At 39.9% G+C, this 22,017-nt stretch overlaps 1 protein-coding gene across 1 annotated transcript in view; it reads left to right on the top strand.

The window, feature by feature from the left end:
* Window positions 1-22,017, top strand: part of stxbp5a (syntaxin binding protein 5a (tomosyn)) — a 457,988-nt gene that overhangs the window by 246,951 nt on the left and 189,020 nt on the right. The window contains exon 5 of the mRNA XM_030128552.1: window positions 9,399-9,533. Within this exon, the coding sequence (XP_029984412.1) occupies window positions 9,399-9,533 (135 nt within the window). The remainder of the gene's footprint in view (window positions 1-9,398; window positions 9,534-22,017) is intronic.

Consider the following 22,017-nt stretch of genomic DNA (forward strand, 5'->3'; position numbering starts at 1 on the left):
AGCCTTTCACTCAGGGTTTTCCTTTAATTATTCCTTAAATTATATTTTGTTTTAGTGTAAATACATGAAAATATTTACATTTACAAGGAGAAAAATGTGGAGTTGTGAGTATTTATAGAGTATTATGATAGTACTTTACTGGTCTGACCCACTGGAGATTAAATTGGTCTGCATGTGGAACCTGAACTAAAGTGATTGTTAATTTCTTAATATCTATTTTTGCATTTCACAAATTCATCCCAAGGGCTGGACTGGACCCTTTGGTGGGCCGGATTTGGCCCCCGGGCCACATGTTTGACACCTGTGAAGTATATATTTATGAATAACAATGCAGGAAGTAAGGTGCCTTTTATTAGAGCAACTATTTCAGGCACGCTTGAAAAATATGCTAATGTATACATAATATTCAAGACATATTAGACAAGGTTTACTGAGGTTTTATATGGGACGTTTTTAGAACTCATAAAGACCCAAACAGCTACTGGTGATTTAACATATTTAACCCTTTCATGCATGAATTATAAGAACCTCAAGTCAAGATTTTTTTCCTGATTGTTTTTTTTTCTCTTTAAGCATAAAAAAACCCCAACGTGATTGATTTTTTTTTAATGAGCCTATTTTTCATGGAGTTACAAAAATGTTCGCCCATTTGGACACTGTGTTTAATTTTGGACAAAAAGAAACATGTATTTAAAACTCAATATCAGAAAGTGATATATACTGTGTGAAAAGTATGAAATAAAAACATTTCTGATGCAGCTAATCTGATGTTTTCTCATATTTTATCACACTATAATACTGGTTATTACTCATTTTATGGAGATAATATACAGAAAACCTTTGTGTTTAAGAAAACTGTTAATTACAGTCTAATAACAATTAGCAATTGATTAATATATTATGTATTTATATTTATATTCTATGCTCTGTATATCTGGAACAAACTACCAGAAAATATCAGGTCTGCTGAGAGTCTGAGTTCTTTTAAGTCGAGGTTAAAGACTCACCTGTTCACTGCTGCCTTTGACTAAAAGGCTTTTGACTTTTTAAATTTTATATTCTCTTTTGAAACTCTGCACTGCAACTCTTACTTTAATATGTCTGTGTTTTCATTATTTTATATATATATATATATATATATATATATATATATATATATATATATTAGTAGTGGGCAGCGATTAAATTTTTTAATCGCGATTAATCGCGTGGATTTCTGCGATTAATTGCGATTAATCGCATAGTTGTTGGGGGGGGGGGGCATCAACAGCATGTATTGCCTTTCAGTGATATTTCAGACTGGAAGTACCCTGGTGATAAAAATAATTGCACATGTCAGTGCTTCCAAACAACTGTGTCCTTCTCAACCCCACCATCTGAAGACATTTAAAATGAAAATGTCCATGTAAAAGACTGGTACTTTTACACATGTTTATGTCCCCACCAGTGTATTTACAGCTGTGAGTGATTGACAGGAATCTTAAGCCCACTAATCAGTACTAATACTAATAAGCCCAATAATATGTGATGTTCAGTTGTTCAAAGCAAGTAAAAGGGGCCCTGAAGTGGTCAGAATAAGTGGCACTAACGTATGTTTTGTCCTTTCCGTGTTACCGTAGTCAGTTCAGACATAAGAACGAACTAACACACGTTTTTTTCACTCTGTTTGTATGGCCTCAAAAACGTTTGTCTGTGAGTATTTTATGTTCAGTTGTTGTAAGAATGAATAGTATAAAATATCTCTGATGTGACCCTTTGTTGCTGAATAAAAAGACGTTGTAAATCTTAAATTAAGCTGTAAATGCTAATCGTTAGCGTGTCTATGGATTTTCCCATTCAAGTTAGCATCGAGATAAAATGACTGCTAATACAACATTCACATCGTAAATAAGTAAAGGTTAGTTCAAAGGCTGACATATTATACCTAAACACAACCAATGAATTTACATAAACTTAACATGAGCCTACATAAAGAATTAGCAACCCATCTGCGACTGCTAGCATAAACGAATTAGCTTAAACATGTTAATAACACATTGTAATAAACACATCCAAAATAACGTCATAAACATGTTTCTAACGGCACATTTGCATGTGAAATTATTTAGCAAACAACAGAATGATTGATACGTACAGGTGTTGCTTCTGCAGGAGTTACACAAAGTTTGATTCAGTATTACTTGTAAAGTTCGCTGGTTTTCTCCTCTCAGACGGCACGTACACACAGCACCGGTGTGGCATAAAATACGGACCTTGTAAAATATGGACCTATTTGGAATTTGCGCATGCGCGAGCGCAGCCTTACCGGATGTCAGGTTCAGCGAGGCTTATGAAATAAGTACCTTGCGAGTAGAATTGTGCGCTTTTGGGTTAGGGTTAGGGTTAGGGGTTAGGGGTCGCTGAACCTGACATCCGGTAAGGCTGCGCTCGCGCATGCGCAAATTCCAAATAGGTCCAAATTTTACAAGGTCCGTATTTTTTCCCACACCGGCACTTGGTGCGTGTAGACCGGCAAAATAAAAGCATGAGTTTCAAAATAAGAGTTCGTATGTATAAACCAACTAAGACTTGCTTAAAAGGCAGAATAATAATAAAACGGCGTTAACGTGAGATTAAAAAAAAAATTGTCGGCGTTATTTAATGAATGCGTTAACGCGCTAATAACACGTTAACTTGCCCAGCCCTTATATATATATATATATACATATATATATATATATATATATATATATATATATATATATTTTTTTTTTTTTTATGTGTTGTTTTCTTACTTGCTGTTTTTAATCACCTTTTATATGTTTCTTTTTTAATGTTTTAAATGTGTTTCTTTATCCCTGTCGTTGTATTTCAATGTCCTGTGTGAAGCACCTTGAATTGCCTTGTTGCTGAAATGTGCTATACAAATAAACTTGCCTTGCCTTATATACAAACATGTTACTGCAGATCAGGTTTATCAAGAACATCAAAGTTACAGTACTGGTATGAATTGCAGTGTATTATGGGATGGTGCATAAGCGTCCACTGTGTTGGCTGATATGGAATTAAAACAACAAAACCCATGAATATACAAGAGAACAACTGTAGAATAACTGTCCACTGGAGTGACTGCTATACATGAAAGGGTTAATACCTGTTGATCCAGTAATTATATCAATCCATGTACATAATTAGAGTAAAATACAGTTTATCGCTTTTTCATGGTCATCAGATATGACCCATTTGGACGTTCGGTTTTTATCAAATGGCATTCTTCTTGTGCATAATTTGTCTTTGATAGCACATAGTACTCTCAACAATGACATTTGTCTGAGTATGGGTCTAAATATCAAAACAGCAGATGAAATATTTAATAGTGAAATGGAGACGTCTTCATTTCTTCTTGTTGTTCTAAACTCCTCGGTGCTTGCCAGGACTAAACCAGGGTTTTCCAGCTGCTGAGGAAAAAGGCTTTGTCTCCCGGATACAGGCCACTGAAGTCCACAGGTGCATCTCAAACCGATGCACACACTCAAAGGAGCTGGACGACCTTGAAATATTAGCATGCTGGATTAGCAAGGTTGTACATTATTATTCCTCAGACAGACTGGAGGTTGAATCTGAGGAGGGATGAAAGAATAAAATGATGAAAAAGGGATGAGAAGATGAATGAATAGTCCCAGTTAAGGAGGGAAGGGTTTATAACCTCTCATTAAACTTAAGTCTGATGGATGGATGAAAGGAGGGGATGGAGGGATGGAGGGATGGAGGTGGTGGTGGTGGTGGTGGTGGTGGGGGTTGTGTGTGTGATGATGAAAACAGGAGAATTATGGGTGTCTCTTTGCCCTGGTGTATCCTTTTAGGGCTACAGAAAAGGGCTGATTGAATGACTCAGAAATCTCTGGGTTGCTACTCTCTTCGCACTGCTTCAACCTGATGGAGTGGTAAATAATCCTCTCAAAGTTTTGCATAATTCGTCTCTCGTTATAGTAGGAGTGATGTTGGAGAAGCACATTCCTCTGAGCCGTCTCTGTCCGGCTTGAATTTTCCTTTTTTCTGTCATTACCTCCGGCAAGTGAAACGGCAGAGGTTATGTTTTCATCAGGGTTTGTCTGTCTGTCTGTTAGCAAGATAACTATAAAAAGTTATGAACAGATTTGGATGAAATTTTCAGGAAATGCTGATACTGGCACGAGGAACAAATGATTAAATTTTGGTGGTGACGGGGGGGTACTGATCGGCCTTGGTGGAGGTCTGTGCTCTCCAAGTGCTTTTCGAAGTTACCTTTGTTTGTTTGTTTGTTAGCAAGATAACTCAAAAAGTTATTGACAGATTTGGATGAAATTTTCACTAAATGTTAATACTGGCACACGGAACAAAAATTTCAATTTTGTGGTGTTGTAGGGGGGGGGGACTGATCTGCCTTGGTGGAGGTCTGCGCTCTCCGAGTGCTTTTCAAAGTTACCTTTGTTACCTCTATTACCTTTGTTTGTTTGTCTGTTAGCAAGATAACTCAAAAAGTTATGGACTGATTTTGATGAAATTCTCATGAAATGTTGATACTGACACAAGGAACAAATATTTCAATTTTGGTGGCATTTTTTTTGGGGGGGGGGGGGCGGCTGATCTGCCTTGATGGAGGTCTGCGTTCTGAATGCTTTTCTAGTTAGCTCTATTACCTTAGTTTGTTTGTCTGTTAGCAAGATAACTCAAAAAGTTATGGACTGATTTGGATGAAATTTTCAGGAAATGTTGATACTGGCACACGGAACAAATATGTCAATTTTAGTGGTGTTGTGGTGGTGGTGGTGGTGGGGGGGACTGATCTGCCTTGGTGGAGGTCTGTGCTCTCCGAGTGCTTTTTGAAGTTATCTTTGTTACCTCTATTACCTTTGTTTGTTTGTTTGTTAGCAAGATAACTCAAAAAGTTATGGACAGACTTTCATGAAATTTTTAGGAAATGTTGATACTGGCACAAGGAACAAATGATAAAATTTTGGTGGTAATTGGGGGGTGGGCGGGATTTTTTGTTTGTTCGTCTGTCTGTCAGCAAGATAACTCAAAAAGTTATGGACGGATTTTGATGAAATTCTCATGAAATGTTGATACTGGCACAAGGAACAAATATTTCAATTTTGGTTGCATTTTAATTTTTTTTTGGGGGGGGGGGGGCTGATCTGCCTTGATGGAGGTCTGCGCTCTGAGTACTTTTCTAGTTACCTCTATCACCTTTGTTTGCTTGTCTGTTAGCAAGATAACTCAAAAAGTTATGGACTGATTTGGATGAAATTTTCAGGAAATGTTGATACTGGTGCACAGAACAAATAAAAATTTTGGTGGTGATAGGGGGGGGTTTGATGAAATTCTCAGGAAATGTTGATACTGGCACAAGGAACAAATGATTACATTTTGGTGGTGATGGGGGAGCGGATTTTTTGTTTGTTCAACTGTCTGTTAGCAAGATAACTCAAAAAGTTTTGGATGGATTTGGATGAAATTGTCATGAAATGTTGATACTGGCGCACGGAACAAATATTTCAGTTTTAGTGGTGTTGTGGTGGTGGTGGTGGTGGTGGGGGGGGGACTGATCAGCCTTGGTGGAGGTCTGTGCTCTCCGAGTGCTTTTCCAGTTACCTCTTTTACCCTTGTTTGTTTGTCTGTTAGCAAGACAACTCAAAAAGTTATGGACGGATTTCATGGAATTTTCAGGAAATGTTGATACTGGCACAAGGAACAAATGATTACATTTTGGTGGTGATGGGGGAGGGGATTTTTGTTTGTTCATCTGTCTGTTAGCAAGATAACTCAAAAAGTTATGGACGGATTTGGATGAAATTTTCAGGAAATTTTGATACTGGCACACGGAACAAATATTTCAATTTTGGTGGTGGTGGGGGGACTGATCTGCCTTGGTGGAGGTCTGCACTCTCCAACTGCTTTTCAAAGTTACCTTTGTTACCCCTATTACCTTTGTTTGTCTGTCTGTTAGCAAGATAACTCAAAAAGTGTCACGAGGGGGAAAATGAGAGGACTCAAATGCACAGTACTGAAGGGAAAAAATAACAAGTTTATTTAACAAAAAATGAAAACCAGACAACGAAAAACCTAATACAAAAACTAAAGTAGAGTCCATAGGAAAAAAAACATACAAAACCTGAGTCAGAGTCCGTGGATGAATATGATCAAATGTCCGGGCTATGGAAAGGAGAGAGGATTAATGGACCAGCGCTGCATGGCTGCAAACCTAATCCTTAAATAGGCCAATGGTAATTGGCTGCAGCCACGCAGCGCCAGCAGGTGAGTATGATGATGATAATGATTATAACAAAAGAGGAGCTGAGGGTCACACAGGCACAGGTCCATGACCAAAAGGGAGGAGCAAAGAGTCACCCAGGCACAGATCCTGACAGGACCCCCCCCTCAAGGGACGGCATCCTGACGTCCCCAGAGATGCGAAAAAGCCCCCCACGAAGACCAGGGCATCCTGGCAAAAGGGGCATGAAGAACCACAGGGGAGATAGGCTGAAGTACCTCCCGGTGGGACGGTGTGAAGAGCCTCCGGGCGAAGAGGGTGAAGCACCTCCCGGTGAAACGGCGTTAAGAGCCTCCGGGTGGACTGGCTGCAGAACCTCAGGGCAAACAGGCTGACGCACCTCCCGGTGAAACGGCGTGAAGAGCCTCCGGGCGAAGAGGGTGAAGCACCTCCCGGTGAAACGGCGTGAAGAGCCTCCGGGCGGACTGGCTGCAGAACCTCAGGGCGAACAGGCTGAAGCACCTCCCGGTGAAGCGGCGTGAAGAGCCTCCGGGAAGACTGCCGAAGCACCTCAGGACAGACCTCCGGACCAGGACGTGGAAAACCTCCAAACCAGGATGATGTAGCCCCTCCGGACCAGATCATGGAGAAACCTCCCGACCAGGACGTGAGAACCCCTCCAAAACAGGACAGAAAAATCCCCTGGTTCGTGGACCTCCAGGGCTGTGGCAGACAGGACTCCAGCTGGGCTTAGGACATTGACTGGAACTGAATATGGCTGGACTAGTGACTCTAACTGAGACAAGACAGACCGAACACTGACTGGACTACAGACATCGACTGGAATTGGACTATGGCTGGACCCATGACTCGAGCTGACTGAGACTGGACAGACAGGGCTATGGACTCTGAGACTGGACAGACAGGGCTATGGACTCTGAGACTGGACTGACAGGGGAACGGACTCTGAGACTGGACTGACAGGGGAACGGACTCTGAGACTGGACTGACAGGGGAACGGACTCTGAGACTGGACTGACAGGGGAACGGACTCTGAGACTGGACTGACAGGGGAACGGACTCTGAGACTGGACTGACAGGGGAACGGACTCTGGACTGACAGGGAGACACAAAGAGCGAGGCCGAGACGGGGAAACAGGAACGCTGCGTGGACGGACGGAACCGGACTTCAGGAACGTTGCCGGACGGAACCGGACTTCAGGAACTTTGCCGGACGGAACCGGACTTCAGGAACTTTGCCGGACGGAACCGGACTTCAGGAACGTTGCCGGACGGAACCGGACTTCAGGAACGCTGCCGGACGGAACCGGACTTCAGGAACGCTGCCGGACGGAACCGGACTTCAGGAACAGACAGGAACAGGCTTTAAAAAACGCTGCGCGAACAGACAGAATCAGATTGCAGGAACGCTGCACGGACAAACTGAATCAGGCTTCAGAAAACGCTGCGCGGCCGGAACCGGACTTCAAGGAGGGGAAACTACCAGACGGCGTACTAGCCTCCAGGTAGTACTGAAAAATACACAGAAAGACAAATACACGGAGAAATACACACGGAGAAATACACACGGAGAAATACACACGGAGAAATACACTCAGAAAACGGCACACACGGACAGAGAGAGACAGGGAGGAACGAATAAAACAAGCAGAACAAACAAACTAACATGAACAGGCAGATCAGAGCTAATAAACTCACTCGAACCATTAGACACACGAAGGAAAAGACACAAGAGAAGAACCCGGACCCCACGAAGGCCCAGGTCCCCACATGGAACAGGACACTGGAAACACGAGGCAGGAAACAGACGAGAGACAGAAACGCACCGGAAAAAACAACACGGGAGGAGAGCCCGGACTCAACATGGTCCGGGACCCCACATGACATGGGAACGCCGGTAATACAAGGCAGGAAACACACAGAGGACAGATACACCGGGAGAACAAACCGGGGTATGCACCCGACGGATCCGGGACCTCCAGAACCAACCGGCACGGAGGAGACCGAGCCGCCAGAGCTGAGGACAAAGGTAAGTCTCAGAAAAGCCGGATATGGGGCAGGGAAGCGCGGAGCGACGGTACAAGGGGAGAACTAAGGAAAGACAAACGAAACCAGGGATGAAAAAACTAAAAACACGGAAAAACGAAAAAACGGGTCCCTTCAGTACCGGCTGAGTCCAGGTATGGCTGGTCCATTCTGTCACGAGGGGGAAAATGAGAGGACTCAAATGCACAGTACTGAAGGGAAAAAATAACAAGTTTATTTAACAAAAAATGAAAACCAGACAACGAAAAACCTAATACAAAAACTAAAGTAGAGTCCATAGGAAAAAAAACATACAAAACCTGAGTCAGAGTCCGTGGATGAATATGATCAAATGTCCGGGCTATGGAAAGGAGAGAGGATTAATGGACCAGCGCTGCATGGCTGCTAACCTAATCCTTAAATAGGCCAATGGTAATTGGCTGCAGCCACGCAGCGCCAGCAGGTGAGTATGATGATGATAATGATTATAACAAAAGAGGAGCTGAGGGTCACACAGGCACAGGTCCATGACCAAAAGGGAGGAGCAAAGAGTCACCCAGGCACAGATCCTGACAAAAAGTTATGGACAGATTTTAATGAAATTTTCAGGAAATGTTGATACTGGCACAAGGAACAAATGATAAAATTTTGTTGGTAATTGGGGATGGGCGGGATTTTTTGTTTGTTCGTCTGTCTGTCAGCAAGATAACTCAAAAAGTTATGGACAGATTTGGATGAAATTTTCACTAAATGTTGATACTGGCACAAGGAACAAAAATTTCAATTTTGTGGTGTTGTGGGGCGGGGGGGCTGATCTGCCTTGGCGGAGGTCTGCTCTCTGAGTGCTTTTCTAGTTACCTCTGTTACCTCTATTACCTTTGTTTGTCTGTCTGTTAGCAAGATAACTCAAAAAGTTATGGATGGATTTTGATGAAATTCTGATGAAATGTTGATACTGGCACAAGGAACAAATATTTCAATTTTGGTGGTGTTGTGCGTGTGTGTGTGGGGGGGACTGATCTGCCTTGGTGGAGGTCTGCGCTCTCCAAGTGCTTTTCTAGTTTCTTTTGCTTCATTCCGTACCCCCTCCAACTCACTCTCTCACTCTTTGTCTTCACAGAATAACTTTCTGCCACCTGCCCTTCCAGAGTAAATGGTTGTACATCGGCACAGAACGCGGGAACATCCACATCGTCAACGTGGAGTCCTTTATGCTCTCAGGCTACGTCATCATGTGGAACAAAGCCATTGAACTGTAAGTGCTGCTGTCCATGTGTCACCCTCCGATGCTACCTCCCACACTGAAGCAGGGAACACACATAAGGATTGTCTAAATCTGAAGCCATTTTTATCCGTTACAGACCCCACACATGAAGATAAAGAATCTGGCATTGAACAATTTTGATCGTGTGCTCTGATAATCTTAACACACCACACCACACACATAACGATTCTTTCCCGCCACTGATCTAGAATCTAGTCCCCCCAAGCCAGAAATCTCGAAGAAGAAACATAGCAACAACCGGAAAACACAACACGCATCATGTCGTTTCAGTTGTGGTAGGACTTGGCAGAAAGGTTGAATAGACATTCTCAGGCTTCCCACAGCTCCACAAGCTGGTCCTCCATTTCTGAGGTCCAACGAACTTTATTTACACCTGCTTCCTTGTTCGTCAGTCAGCTCGCATCTTGATTGGCTACATTCTGTTCCATGTCACAATTCATGGAGTCATGAATCGTCTGCAGTCCCCAACCACATGAAGATTTTTGGTCATATATTGAATAAGTTTAATATTTTCGATTGTTGGCCCTAACCCATTTCGGAACCAGTTATCGGGACAAATTCACTCTTAACACATCTTAGACCATACGATAATCTTATAGGATAATCTTATAAAACATAAAGTAATCTAGCATTTGCCGTCTTTGGTCGGGAAGGTTGGAAATTGGGACAAAAACAGCTCGATTATCTTTATGTGTGTAACCCACTTCAGTCCCTTTAACCCTTATTAGGAGACAGCACTGTTACATAAAGTACTGGAACGTCACACTTGAGTAGAAGTGCAGGTACCTACCGACAAATGACTTTGGTAGAGGTTCAAGTCACCAACTGAAATGCTACTCAAGTTAATCCTTTTTTGGGCATGTGACTATTTCTGGTCATTTCCACAAACAATAAACATGGGACCAATCCTGTGCGTCAGTGAGGTCAAGAAGCATGTTGGTCCGATCAGGTTCATACTGTCTACTGAAAATTTAAAGATTGCTTTTCTTTTTCGTCAGACAGATTTTTAAAAAGTACAGTCTACTCTCGTTAAACCGCCCGCCGTTATACCGCCATTTTCGCTCACCGCCGACCAAAACCATTGCACAAAAATCCCCAATGCATTATTCCATTAGCTACCGCCATTTCCGCCTATCGCCATCCACCAGCCCAGTTCCATGCACAAACAACACTTATACCATTGATTTTCCGACCGTTATACCGCCAGCGTGATTGCCATCGAGTACACATAAATTTTAACAATGCACTGAAACAAACGCGCCAGACGCTGATCGCGACAAGCTACAAGTAGGTCTATGGAACGGCCACCATTCATTTATCGCAGAACACTCAGTAGGTCAGGATGTCGGGAAGAGGACGTGGGATTAAGCCAAAGCCTCAAGATGATGGGGTGTCATTTCCCAACACGGTATAATAATGCTTAAAATGTTTCCCCACTTTAAATGATCCCTTACAACATAACAGAATCAAGATTTATTTAGAAACGCAATTAGAACGGGTTAACGGAGGCAGCATAGACATCATATAGCAAAGACATGCACATTATGGATGCAACCCGTTGTAACGCCATTTTCGCTATACCGCCAATTTGGCCGTGAACGGAAGTTGGCGGAATAACGAGAGTAGACTGTAGATTCTTTACCTTTACATGTTTCGGCTACACCTGTAACCCTCCTCAGAAGGGTCATGTGATGTTACTGTGATGTGTCTTGTCAGCTGTTTTATCCAGGTTTGCCAGATGAAAGGGGACGACTATGCCCCCTGCTCTCTGGCATCCTACGAAGGACAGCATCAGGCCCCAATGATCATGAACAGGGATGAGGGTTTTTACACTTCATCCCATACTTAGGATGCTGATTTCCAACACATGGGGTATATTAGGTGCCTAAAAACAGACATTTATATTACATATTCCTAAGGGCAAAGACGCACCTACCCAATTACCGATCATCACCAGAAAAGGTAGCCCAGCTGATCAGTTGACTCCCATCTCCCTGACATGGTTAAAAAAGTGTGAAGAACACACCAAATCGACTATGGACTTGAGTGTATGTTCTGCACTTGCATGAGACGTAAAACCGGAAAATGACGGAACATCTCTCTAGACCAGACCTGGGCAAAGCAAGGCCCGGGGGCCACATGCGGCCCGATAGCTGACCCTGACCGGCCCGCATGAGGTCACTGGCAAATTAAAAGTCAACGCAAATATATATCATGGTAATAGATGCAACCAATACAATGGCACAGCTTTTATTTTGTAGGATCTGCTAAATTAGCATTTTTTCACACATACTTTCCGTACTCAGCATAAAGCTTATAGTTATAATAAAGCTTGTTGGTTTGTTGGCCAGTTTCACTCCATTAAGATGTTAGCTAATGTCAAAAAAAGAAAGAAAGTTTCATTAAGAATGCAAAGATTTTAACAAGACATGGACTTCTAAGTATTTCTTCACTGAAGTCAGAAAAGGAACTGAGATATGCAAACAAACAAAGCTGCATTTATGGTTTTTAATGTAAAGTTAACATGGAACTGGTTTTACATATTTTTGGACATGTTTTTGTGAATACTCATTAAATAGTTATATTCTGTGCTCTGCATTTTCATTGTGTCATTGTATTGTTTCATTTACTGTTTTTATAGCGATATACTGTATATTGAGCAGAGCTGCAAGTGCATTGATTCGGCCCTTAATAATTGTCAAAGTTTCTCATGTGGCCCCATAAGAAAATGAATTGCCCACCCCTGCTCTAGACCAAAACCCACCTAGTCAAGGGCTATCCCTCCACCAAACAGATTAGTCCAACTGAACGACTGGTAGTGACCGAATACACATGTTGAAACGTCCGAAAACACTGGCGACGGCATTAACAACGGCCGATCGCACAGAACACACCAAACAGACTCATGTCACCGACCTCGCCAGACTCCACGACAACATCCGACCGTCAAAAATCCGGTTGGTACGTCTTCGCCTTAAGACTTCAACTTCTTTGCATTTGCTCTCCTTGTCTCAATTTTCTTCCTCAAGCGCTGCATGATTTGGCATGCTGTTGTATAGGTTTTCTGCCATAAAGGGGAGGTTCTTATCACTGATACGTAAATCAATATTTGAACTCTGTAGGAATCAAACTCACACTGCCAGCACTGCAACATGGTGCCCAGGGTCTATTGACTTCAGCTGCAGCACTTAAGTGAGGTGAGGGATGCTGTGTAATCAGCATTTTACCTTTCAAAAGGTTATTGTAGTTTAAATGTAATGTGATAAGAAAGAATCATTAGTCAGTCTATCATTTCCAGGCACCGTATCGGAGTCCAGGTAGTGAGCGACCTGTCTCTTTGCTGTTTCAATGGATCCGTCAGTTTGACAGGCTCCATTTTGGTTCCCTGCTGTAGAGACTTAAATTATTCACTGGAGCGTTTTGCTTCACGCTTTCCCCTCATCCCCTTCTGTGAGTGTGTATATATATATGTGTGTGTGTGGAGAGAGAGGGAAAAAAGGAGGAGGGAGGGAGGGGGTGGAACAGGTGTCTGCCGAGATCAGTGTATGGTACACACAGACGTCTCGTCTCGTCGACAGGGCTGCAGGGAAGAAAAGGCGAGAGTGAGTGGTGGGAGAGAGGGAGAGGGAAGGGGGGAGGGGAGGGGGTTTGACAGAGAGGAGCCGGCAGTGGAATGGATGAGACGGGGCTTTCGCCTGGGGAAAAAGACATGCAGAGAGGAAGGAGTGATACGACAGAGGAATAGAGCGGTGACAGAGGATAAATGCAGGTAACAGAGGGCAGAGCAGATGATAGTCCAGAAGAAAGGAGTGGTGCAGATAAGTGAGGATGGAGGGGTCGATAGAGAAGGTTTCCAATTAAAGAAAAAAAAGGGCAGAAGGTGAAGTTAGACGGAAATAGAGGGTAGATGTGAACGATAAGATAGAGAGGCAGATACGCCGCCGCCACTGATGCTTGATTAAAGGACGAGCAATAACTTCCACTTTTTCCTCTGAATTCTCTGTAAAAGTGTTTTGCTTTTTTCTCCGTTACGGCGCCTTTCACGGCTCCTCGCCTTGATTGTTATGTTGGGAAAATATGAGAAGTTCCAGATGTCGGCAGAAAATACAGGATACAAAGACTGAAGCCGAAGCGTTTGACAGTAAAACCTTTGTATCCTCAAATGAGCAATTAAGTGCAAAGGAATTCATTTGCTTTTTATGCGTACGCTATTGAAATATGTTTAATAGAGGACGCATACATGAAACTGGGATTTAATATTTAACCCATAAAGACCCACTGATACTTTTATGTCAGTTCCCAAATACATTTTTCTCTGTATTTAACCTTTACTTCAGTGACTTGTCATTATTTATTCTAATATTATCCTCTGTATTTTGTATTTTTCACTGTAAATCATGTATTTTCCTATATTTAATTTCCTATACTTAACCCATAAAGACCTAAACAGCCACTGGCATTTAAAACCATCTACTGATCTAAAATTCTTAATAATTTCTGAACCACTAAACCTATTAATAAGTTGAAATAATTTGTGTAAAATGCAGTTTGTCGTCTCTTCATGGTCATCAGATATGACCCATTTGGATGTTCAGAGGCTCCATAGTTACCGTGGAAACACCGTCATCTTCTACAACATTGATTCACCAGTAAAACCCATGGAGTTGGATCAGTGACAGTGGATGGACACACTTGTTTTGACATTGAGTTAATGATAGATTTTGCTGAAAAAGTCACTCTTTTTTCAATTTTCTCTGATTTGATACCATAACCTTTGAATTTATTCTGAGCTTTATGAACATCTACATGATCAGTAAATGAAATATAGGAAAATACATGGTTAATACTGCAAAAATCCAAAATAAAGAGGATAATGTTATAATAAAAAGTGATAAATCACTTAAGAAAGATTAAATATAGAAAAAAATTAATTTGGGAACTGCCACGAAAGTACACTCGAGTCTGTATAGGTCAAAATGTTGACATAATTGGTGTAAAATACAGTTTGTCGTCTTTTTATGGTCATCAGATATGACCCATTTGGACATTCAGAGGCTCTGTAGTTACCGTGGAAACACCGTCATCTTCTACAACATTGTTGTCATTGAGTTGGATCAATGACAGTGGAAGGACACACTTTGTTTATGTTCAGTTCTTGTAGATTTTGATGAAAAAGTCACGTTTTCTCTGTTTTTGATATGATAATCTCCAACTTTAATGTGAGCTTTAATGAACATCCACATGATCAGTGAATTAAATATAGGAAAATACATGATTTATGCTGCAAAATGCAAAATACAAAGGATGATATTAGAATAAATAGTGATAAAAAAAAAATAAAAAAATTGAAATCACATCTTCTACAACATTGATTCACCAGTAAAACCCATGGAGTTGGATCAATGACAGTGGATGGAGACACTGGGTTTATGTTCAGTTAATGAGAGATTTTGCTGAAAAAGTTAATTTTTCTTCAGTTTTCTCTGTTTCTGACATAATAGCTAAACTTTTTAAACCCATAAAGACCCAAACATCCACTAACTCACTAAATCATCGATTGATCTAAACTATTTAATACTTGTTGATCCACTAATCCTATCAATACATGTAAATTACTGCTGTAAAATATAGTTTATCATCTTTTCATGGTCATCAGATATGACCCATTTGGACGTTCCGAGGTTCTGTAGTTACCGTGGAAACGCAGTCATCTTCTACAACACTGATTCACCAGTAAAACCCATGGAGTTGGATCGATGACAGTGGATGGAGACAGTTGTTTTATATTCCGTTAATGATAGATTTTGCTCAAAAAGTCATGTTTTCTGTTTTTGATACAATGATCTTCAACTTTAATCTGAGCTTTAATGAACATCTACATGATCAGTGAATTAAATATGAAAAATACATGATTTACACTAAAAAAAAGCAAAATACAGGGGATAATATATAATAATAAATGGTGATAAACATAAATATAGAGAAAAAAATATATTTTAAAATCACATCTTGTACAATATTAATTCACCAGTAAAACCCATGGAGTTGGATCACTGACAATGAATGGAGACATTTGTTTTTACGTTCAGTTAATGACAGATTTTGCTCAAGTAGTCTCTTTTTCTTCAGTTTTCTCTGTTTCCGATATAGTAACCCTCAACTTTAATCTGAGCTTTAATGAACATCTACATGATCAGTGAATTAAATATGAAAAATACATGATTTACACTAAAAAAAAGCAAAATACAGGGGATAATATATAATAATAAATGGTGATAAAACATAAATATAGAGAAAAAAATATATTTTAAAATCACATCTTGTACAATATTAATTCACCAGTAAAACCCATGGAGTTGGATCACTGACAATGAATGGAGACATTTGTTTTTACGTTCAGTTAATGACAGATTTTGCTCAAGTAGTCTCTTTTTCTTCAGTTTTCTCTGTTTCCGATATAGTAACCCTCAACTTTAATCTGAGCTTTTATGAACATCTACATGATTAAGAATGAAATATAGGAAAATACATGATTTTCAATAAAATGAAAAATCCATAGGATAATATGATAATAAATGGTGATAAAACATAAATATATATTTAAAAAAAAATTAAATCACCTCTTCTTCAACATGAATTCACAACCCGTGGAATTGGATCAATGACAGTGGACGGAAACATTTGTTTTTATGTTCAGTTAATGATAGAGTTTGCAGAAAAAGTCACTTTTTCTTCACTTTTCTCTGTTTCTGATATTATAACTTTCAACTTTAATCTGAGCTTTCACATGTTCAGTGAATTAAATACGGGAAAATACACAATTTTCAATGAAAAAATGCAAACTACAGAGGATAATATGATAATAAATGTTGATAAAACATAAATATAGAGAAAAAAAATGAAATCACATCTACAAAATAAATTCACCAGTAAAACCCATGGAATTGGATCAATGACAGTGGATGGAAACATTTGTTTTTATGTTCAGTTAATGATAGAGTTTTGCAGAAAAAGTCACTTTTTCTTCACTTTTCTCTGTTTCTGATATTATAACCTTCAACTTTAATCTGAGCTTTCACATGTTCAGTGAATTAAATATAGGAAAATACACAATTTTCAATGAAAAAATGCAAACTACGGAGGATAATATGATAATAAATGGTGATAAAACATAAATATAGAGAAAAAAATTGATATCACGTCTTCTACAACATGAATTCACAACCCATGGAATTGGATCAATGACAGTGGACGGAAACATTTGTTTTTATGTTCAGTTAATGATAGAGTTTGCTGAAAAAGTCACTTTTTCTTCACTTTTCTCTGTTTCTGATATTATAACCTTCAACTTTAATCTGAGCTTTCACATGTTCAGTGAATTAAATACGGGAAAATACACAATTTTCAATGAAAAAATGCAAACTACAGAGGATAATATGATAATAAATGTTGATAAAACATAAATATAGAGAAAAAAAAATGAAATCACATCTACAAAATAAATTCACCAGTAAAACCCATGGAATTGGATCAATGACAGTGGATGGAAACATTTGTTTTTATGTTCAGTTAATGATAGAGTTTTGCAGAAAAAGGTCACTTTTTCTTCACTTTTCTCTGTTTCTGATATTATAACCTTCAACTTTAATCTGAGCTTTCACATGTTCAGTGAATTAAATATAGGAAAATACGCAATTTTCAATGAAAAAATGCAAACTACGGAGGATAATATGATAATGAATGGTGATAAAACATAAATATAGAGAAAAAAATTGATATCACGTCTTCTACAACATGAATTCACAACCCATGGAATTGGATCAATGACAGTGGACGGAAACATTTGTTTTTATGTTCAGTTAATGATAGAGTTTGCAGAAAAAGTCACTTTATTTCACTTTTCTGTTTCTCATATTATAACCTTCAACTTTAATCTGAGCTTTCACATGTTCAGTGAATTAAATACGGGAAAATACACAATTTTCAATGAAAATATGCAAACTGCGGAGGATAATATGATAATAAATGGTGATAAAACATGAATATAGAGAAAAAATATAGTTTGAAACTGCCACAAAAGCACCAGTGAGTCTTAACGGGTTAATGTATTCAACTCTGTCTGTCCAACCATTATCAGCCGTCCCCACACACCTCTCTACCCTTTTCCCATTTTCTTTTAACCTTTTCACTATTCCGTTCTATGTTGACCTCTGACCTCCATTAACCCACTTTTAGACTTGCTCCAGTCTTCAGCAGACCTCCTATTATTTCTCTTACCATTACGCTTTGCCACAAAACATTCTTTGACACGTTGTTATTATTATTCGGAGGAAATAAAGTTTCCGTATCTTCCTGTTCAGACCTCAACTCACCAGTCACCCAGAAGTTTTTACAGGAAATGATATTGCGAATATGGCAGCAGGGCCAGGAATTGGTAGAGGGATTTGTTACCTGTGCTGTGGGTTTGCATATCCATCTGAGTGTGTGAGTGGATCTGTGGTTTTCTTTGATGCAGATCACAGAGGTGTGAGGCGATTGTCTGGCTGTTTCTTTGTACGTCATTGCCAGCTGTGGCGTTCAGAGGGTCGCTTTTTCGGAGACAAAAACGCTGCTCTGCCTCTGCTGTTGTCCTTGTCTGATCCGTCGTCGGGCGAACACGGCCCTTGATCTGGAAATTAAGCGCAGTTAGTGTCGAAATGAAAGTGGAGAGACAGAAAATGAAATAATCGATTATTTGTTAGTCACTTAAATAGAAGTACAGGTACCCTACCAACAAATGACTTTGGTAGAAGTTCAAGTCGCCAACTGAAATGCTACTCAAGGCAAGTGTTTATTGGGCAAGTGATTATTTTTGGTCATTTCCGCAAACATTACATATAGGGCCAAACCCGTGCCTTAGTGAGTTCAAGAAGCATGTTGGTCCGATTAGGTTCATACTGTCTTCTGAACATATAAAGATTGCTTTTCTTTTTTGTCGGATGGTTCAATGTCCCAATGTATACAAGGACCTGTACCGAACGAAAACATAAAGATCAAGTCACTGTAAATAAACCCGTTTCCACAAAAAAAAAAAAAAAAAAACGAAAGAAAAGTTCAAGTCATCATCTGAAATGCTACTCAAGTTAACCCTTTTCTGGGCAAGTGACTATTTTTGGTCATTTCCGCAAACATTACATATAGGGCCAAACCCGTGCCTTAGTGAGTTCAAGAAGTATGTTGGTCCGATTAGGTTCATACTGTCTTCTGAACATATAAAGATTGCTTTTCTTTTTTGTCGGATGGTTCAATGTCCCAATGTATACAAGGACCTGTATCGAACGAAAACATAAAGATCAAGTCACTGTAAATAAACCCCAGTTTCCACAAAAAAAAAAAAAAAAAACGAAAGAAAAGTTCAAGTCATCATCTGAAATGCTACTCAAGTTAACCCTTTATTGGGCAAGTGACTATTTTTGGTCATTTCCACAAACATTACATATAGGGCCAAACCTGTGCCTTAGTGAGGTCAAGAAGCATGTTGGACCGATTAGGTTCATACTGTCTACTAAAAATATAAAGATTGCTTTTCTTTTTTGTCAAATGGTTCAATGTCCCAATGTATGCAAGGACCTGTATCGAACGAAAACATAAAGATCAAGTCACTGTAAATAAACCCCAGTTTCCACAAAAAAAAAAAAAAAAAAAAAGAAAGAAAAGTTCAAGTCACCATCTGAAATGCTACTCAAGTTGACCCTTTTATTGGGCAAGTGAGTATTTCTGGTCATTTCCACAAACATTACATATAGGGCCAAACCCGAGCCTTAGTGAGTTCAAGAAGCATGTTAGTTTTTATAACGTTATACAGAGATTCAGAGAGATTTTATAGGCATTTTGAAACTATAAATAGTGAATATGAGTGATTTTTGTCAGTTTATGACCTTAAAACAGTCGTTTTATCGCATGTGTTTACTTTCTAACAAGTGCTGCTCAGATGTTGTAAGGTAAGAGGAGGGAGACTAACACTCTAAGGCTACGTTCAGACAGCAGGTCTTAATGCAGAATTCGGATTTTTCGGTGAAATCTGATTTTTTTTTATGTGTGCTCGTTCATATTACACATTAAATGCGACTTCTATCAGTTTTGAGTATGAACTGAATGCGACCCTGAAGTGACCCGCATGTGCAAAAGAGGTCCTGGCGTAATATGTGACCATGGGGGGTAAACATGACAAATTCAGGGGGCCCAGCATTTCCAGGGGGCCCAGTGGATATAGGTTAAAAGTTGTGAAAATTTTGTGTAAGCTCCGCAGTAAAAGAGAGGCGTAGAAGCCGGGAGTTGAACGAACTTAAGTTTTATTTTAGTTTTCATGCCAGTTGCGGTTGTTAGGGCACTTAACCTCCTAAGACCCAGGAAATGTCAGCAAAGTACAAGCTTTTTTTGTTTTTTTTATTAAATAAGTGCCTATATTGGAAACATCATGATGCAACAGTTTTTTTCAGATGCAGTTTTTAAAATTTTTATGGAATGTCCTTTGTCGTGGACAGTTTTCTTTTCTTTTTTTGTTTTTTTTTGTTTTTTTTTGGATGAAGTCGTGAAACTCATGTCCACAAATGTGGACAGAAAACCCATAGCTGGGTCTGAGGAGGTTAAGGAACACACCCCTATACCTTCAGTTTTTACAGTATGCAACCCCCCCCCCCCCCCCCCCCAATGACAGACAGGCCCATGTTTACCTTCTGTGGGGTCCAAAATTGGTAACAGTGCCCCAGTACGGAAGTAACACTCCTGGGACGCAGAATTGTGACGTTTGTTGCATTTCAATAACATAAAGGTTGGATAAATGCGACCTGGCCGTTCAGACTGAAGTCACATTGCAAAATATCAGATATATATCATAATTAGGACCACATATGAAAGTGGCCAGGGTCGGATTTGAAAAAATCAGATTGTGCTGTTGAAACTGCCTTTAACCGATCGGATACAGGTCACATAAAAAAAAAAAAAAAATCGGATTTTGGCCACATTTGCCTGCAGTCTGAACGTAGCCTGAGACACTAAGGTTCGAATTTTGAATTTCAGAGTATTTCAAAGAGTGCCCTATAAAGGGTTAACCCTGTAAAGCCTGAACCATTAAATCATTGACAGAAAATTCCAGTTCTTTGAAACCGGAGCCTTTATTGGTCCTTCTGAACAACCCCAATTTTTTTTTTTTTTAATTAATTTCCATGTATGAGTTTCAGTTTTGTATCATATTTGATACATCAGGTCTCAATGCTCAAATATTGTTATTTTTGAACAAACAAAAACATAATATAACACAACATGTCTAACAAATTGGTAATTCCTTTTCAAAATTGGCGAAGTTCTACCTCCTTCCTCATTAATTTAATTTTGTAGTGTCACTGGAAAGGCCTCTGGTGAACGAACTCCTTCCCCCTGGTGGATTATCTGTGAATTGCATGTATCTAATTGCATGTATCAGGTTTTTCAAGAAAAATAACATCACACTGATCATGTTGAGGGCTTCAAAACTCATGTATCAAATATGATACGTTTGGCGTTAAAGGGTTAAAATAAGATCTGGCATTTTCTCACATTTCAGAAACTGATGAAGCACTGGTGGATGAAGTTAATAGACTGAATGAAGTGACCTGAATAGTACAGGTCATCATCAACTGTACACCAGCAGTATTGCTATTGTTATTGAAAGTGTTATTAAATGTTTTTTATGTATAGCTGTACATCCTGCACCTCTTTATTGCTGTTGCTGGCATAATGAGGCTGAGTTGTAGTGTGCACTGGGGTCATTATCTCTTGGGCCCTGCTATTTGGAGACAAGATGCAGTAGCTGTGCCAGTTGCCCCAGGCCTGGCCTGGCCACTGCTCTGTGTGTTTCTATGACTCACACCTCTGTTCCCAAGCTACTGTACTGGAAAGACTAATAGACAAACACATAGCCAACTGCCTGACTGTATAGTTCAGCCTGCGCTACGGGCTTAAAGGCCTCTGAAATAAGGCCACGTATGAATCTGTTTTTGTTCACATGATGGATAATTCATTTGCATGTGTGTTCTGCATAAGTAAGAACGTCTCTGTGCTTATACTGTATGTATATGTGGAGCAGTGTCTAGGTTTGTGTGTGTTTGTGTGATTTGATTCAGCTAGATGGTCACTGCGTACACATCGCCGGGGAGAAATGGGGCAGGAGGAGTGGTAAAATGTTAACAGCTTACTGTGACACATAGTTTACATGAACACGTTAGCCCCAGGCCTCTCCTGTTCCGTCCTCTTTCAATTTCTCCCACTCTCCCACCCCACACCCTAAAGCTATTGTAAATACTTTTTTTGATTTTTATGCCTGTGCCTATCTTGGCTTTCAGCGTACTCCTTGTCTTAAAGCTTGTGACAGTCTCAGCTTGTACTACTTGGGAGTCATCACCTCACCGAGCATCCTCAAAGCCATCTACAACGATAC

Source organism: Sphaeramia orbicularis, chromosome 24, assembly GCF_902148855.1.
Source record: "Sphaeramia orbicularis chromosome 24, fSphaOr1.1, whole genome shotgun sequence".
Classification (NCBI taxonomy): domain Eukaryota; kingdom Metazoa; phylum Chordata; class Actinopteri; order Kurtiformes; family Apogonidae; genus Sphaeramia; species Sphaeramia orbicularis.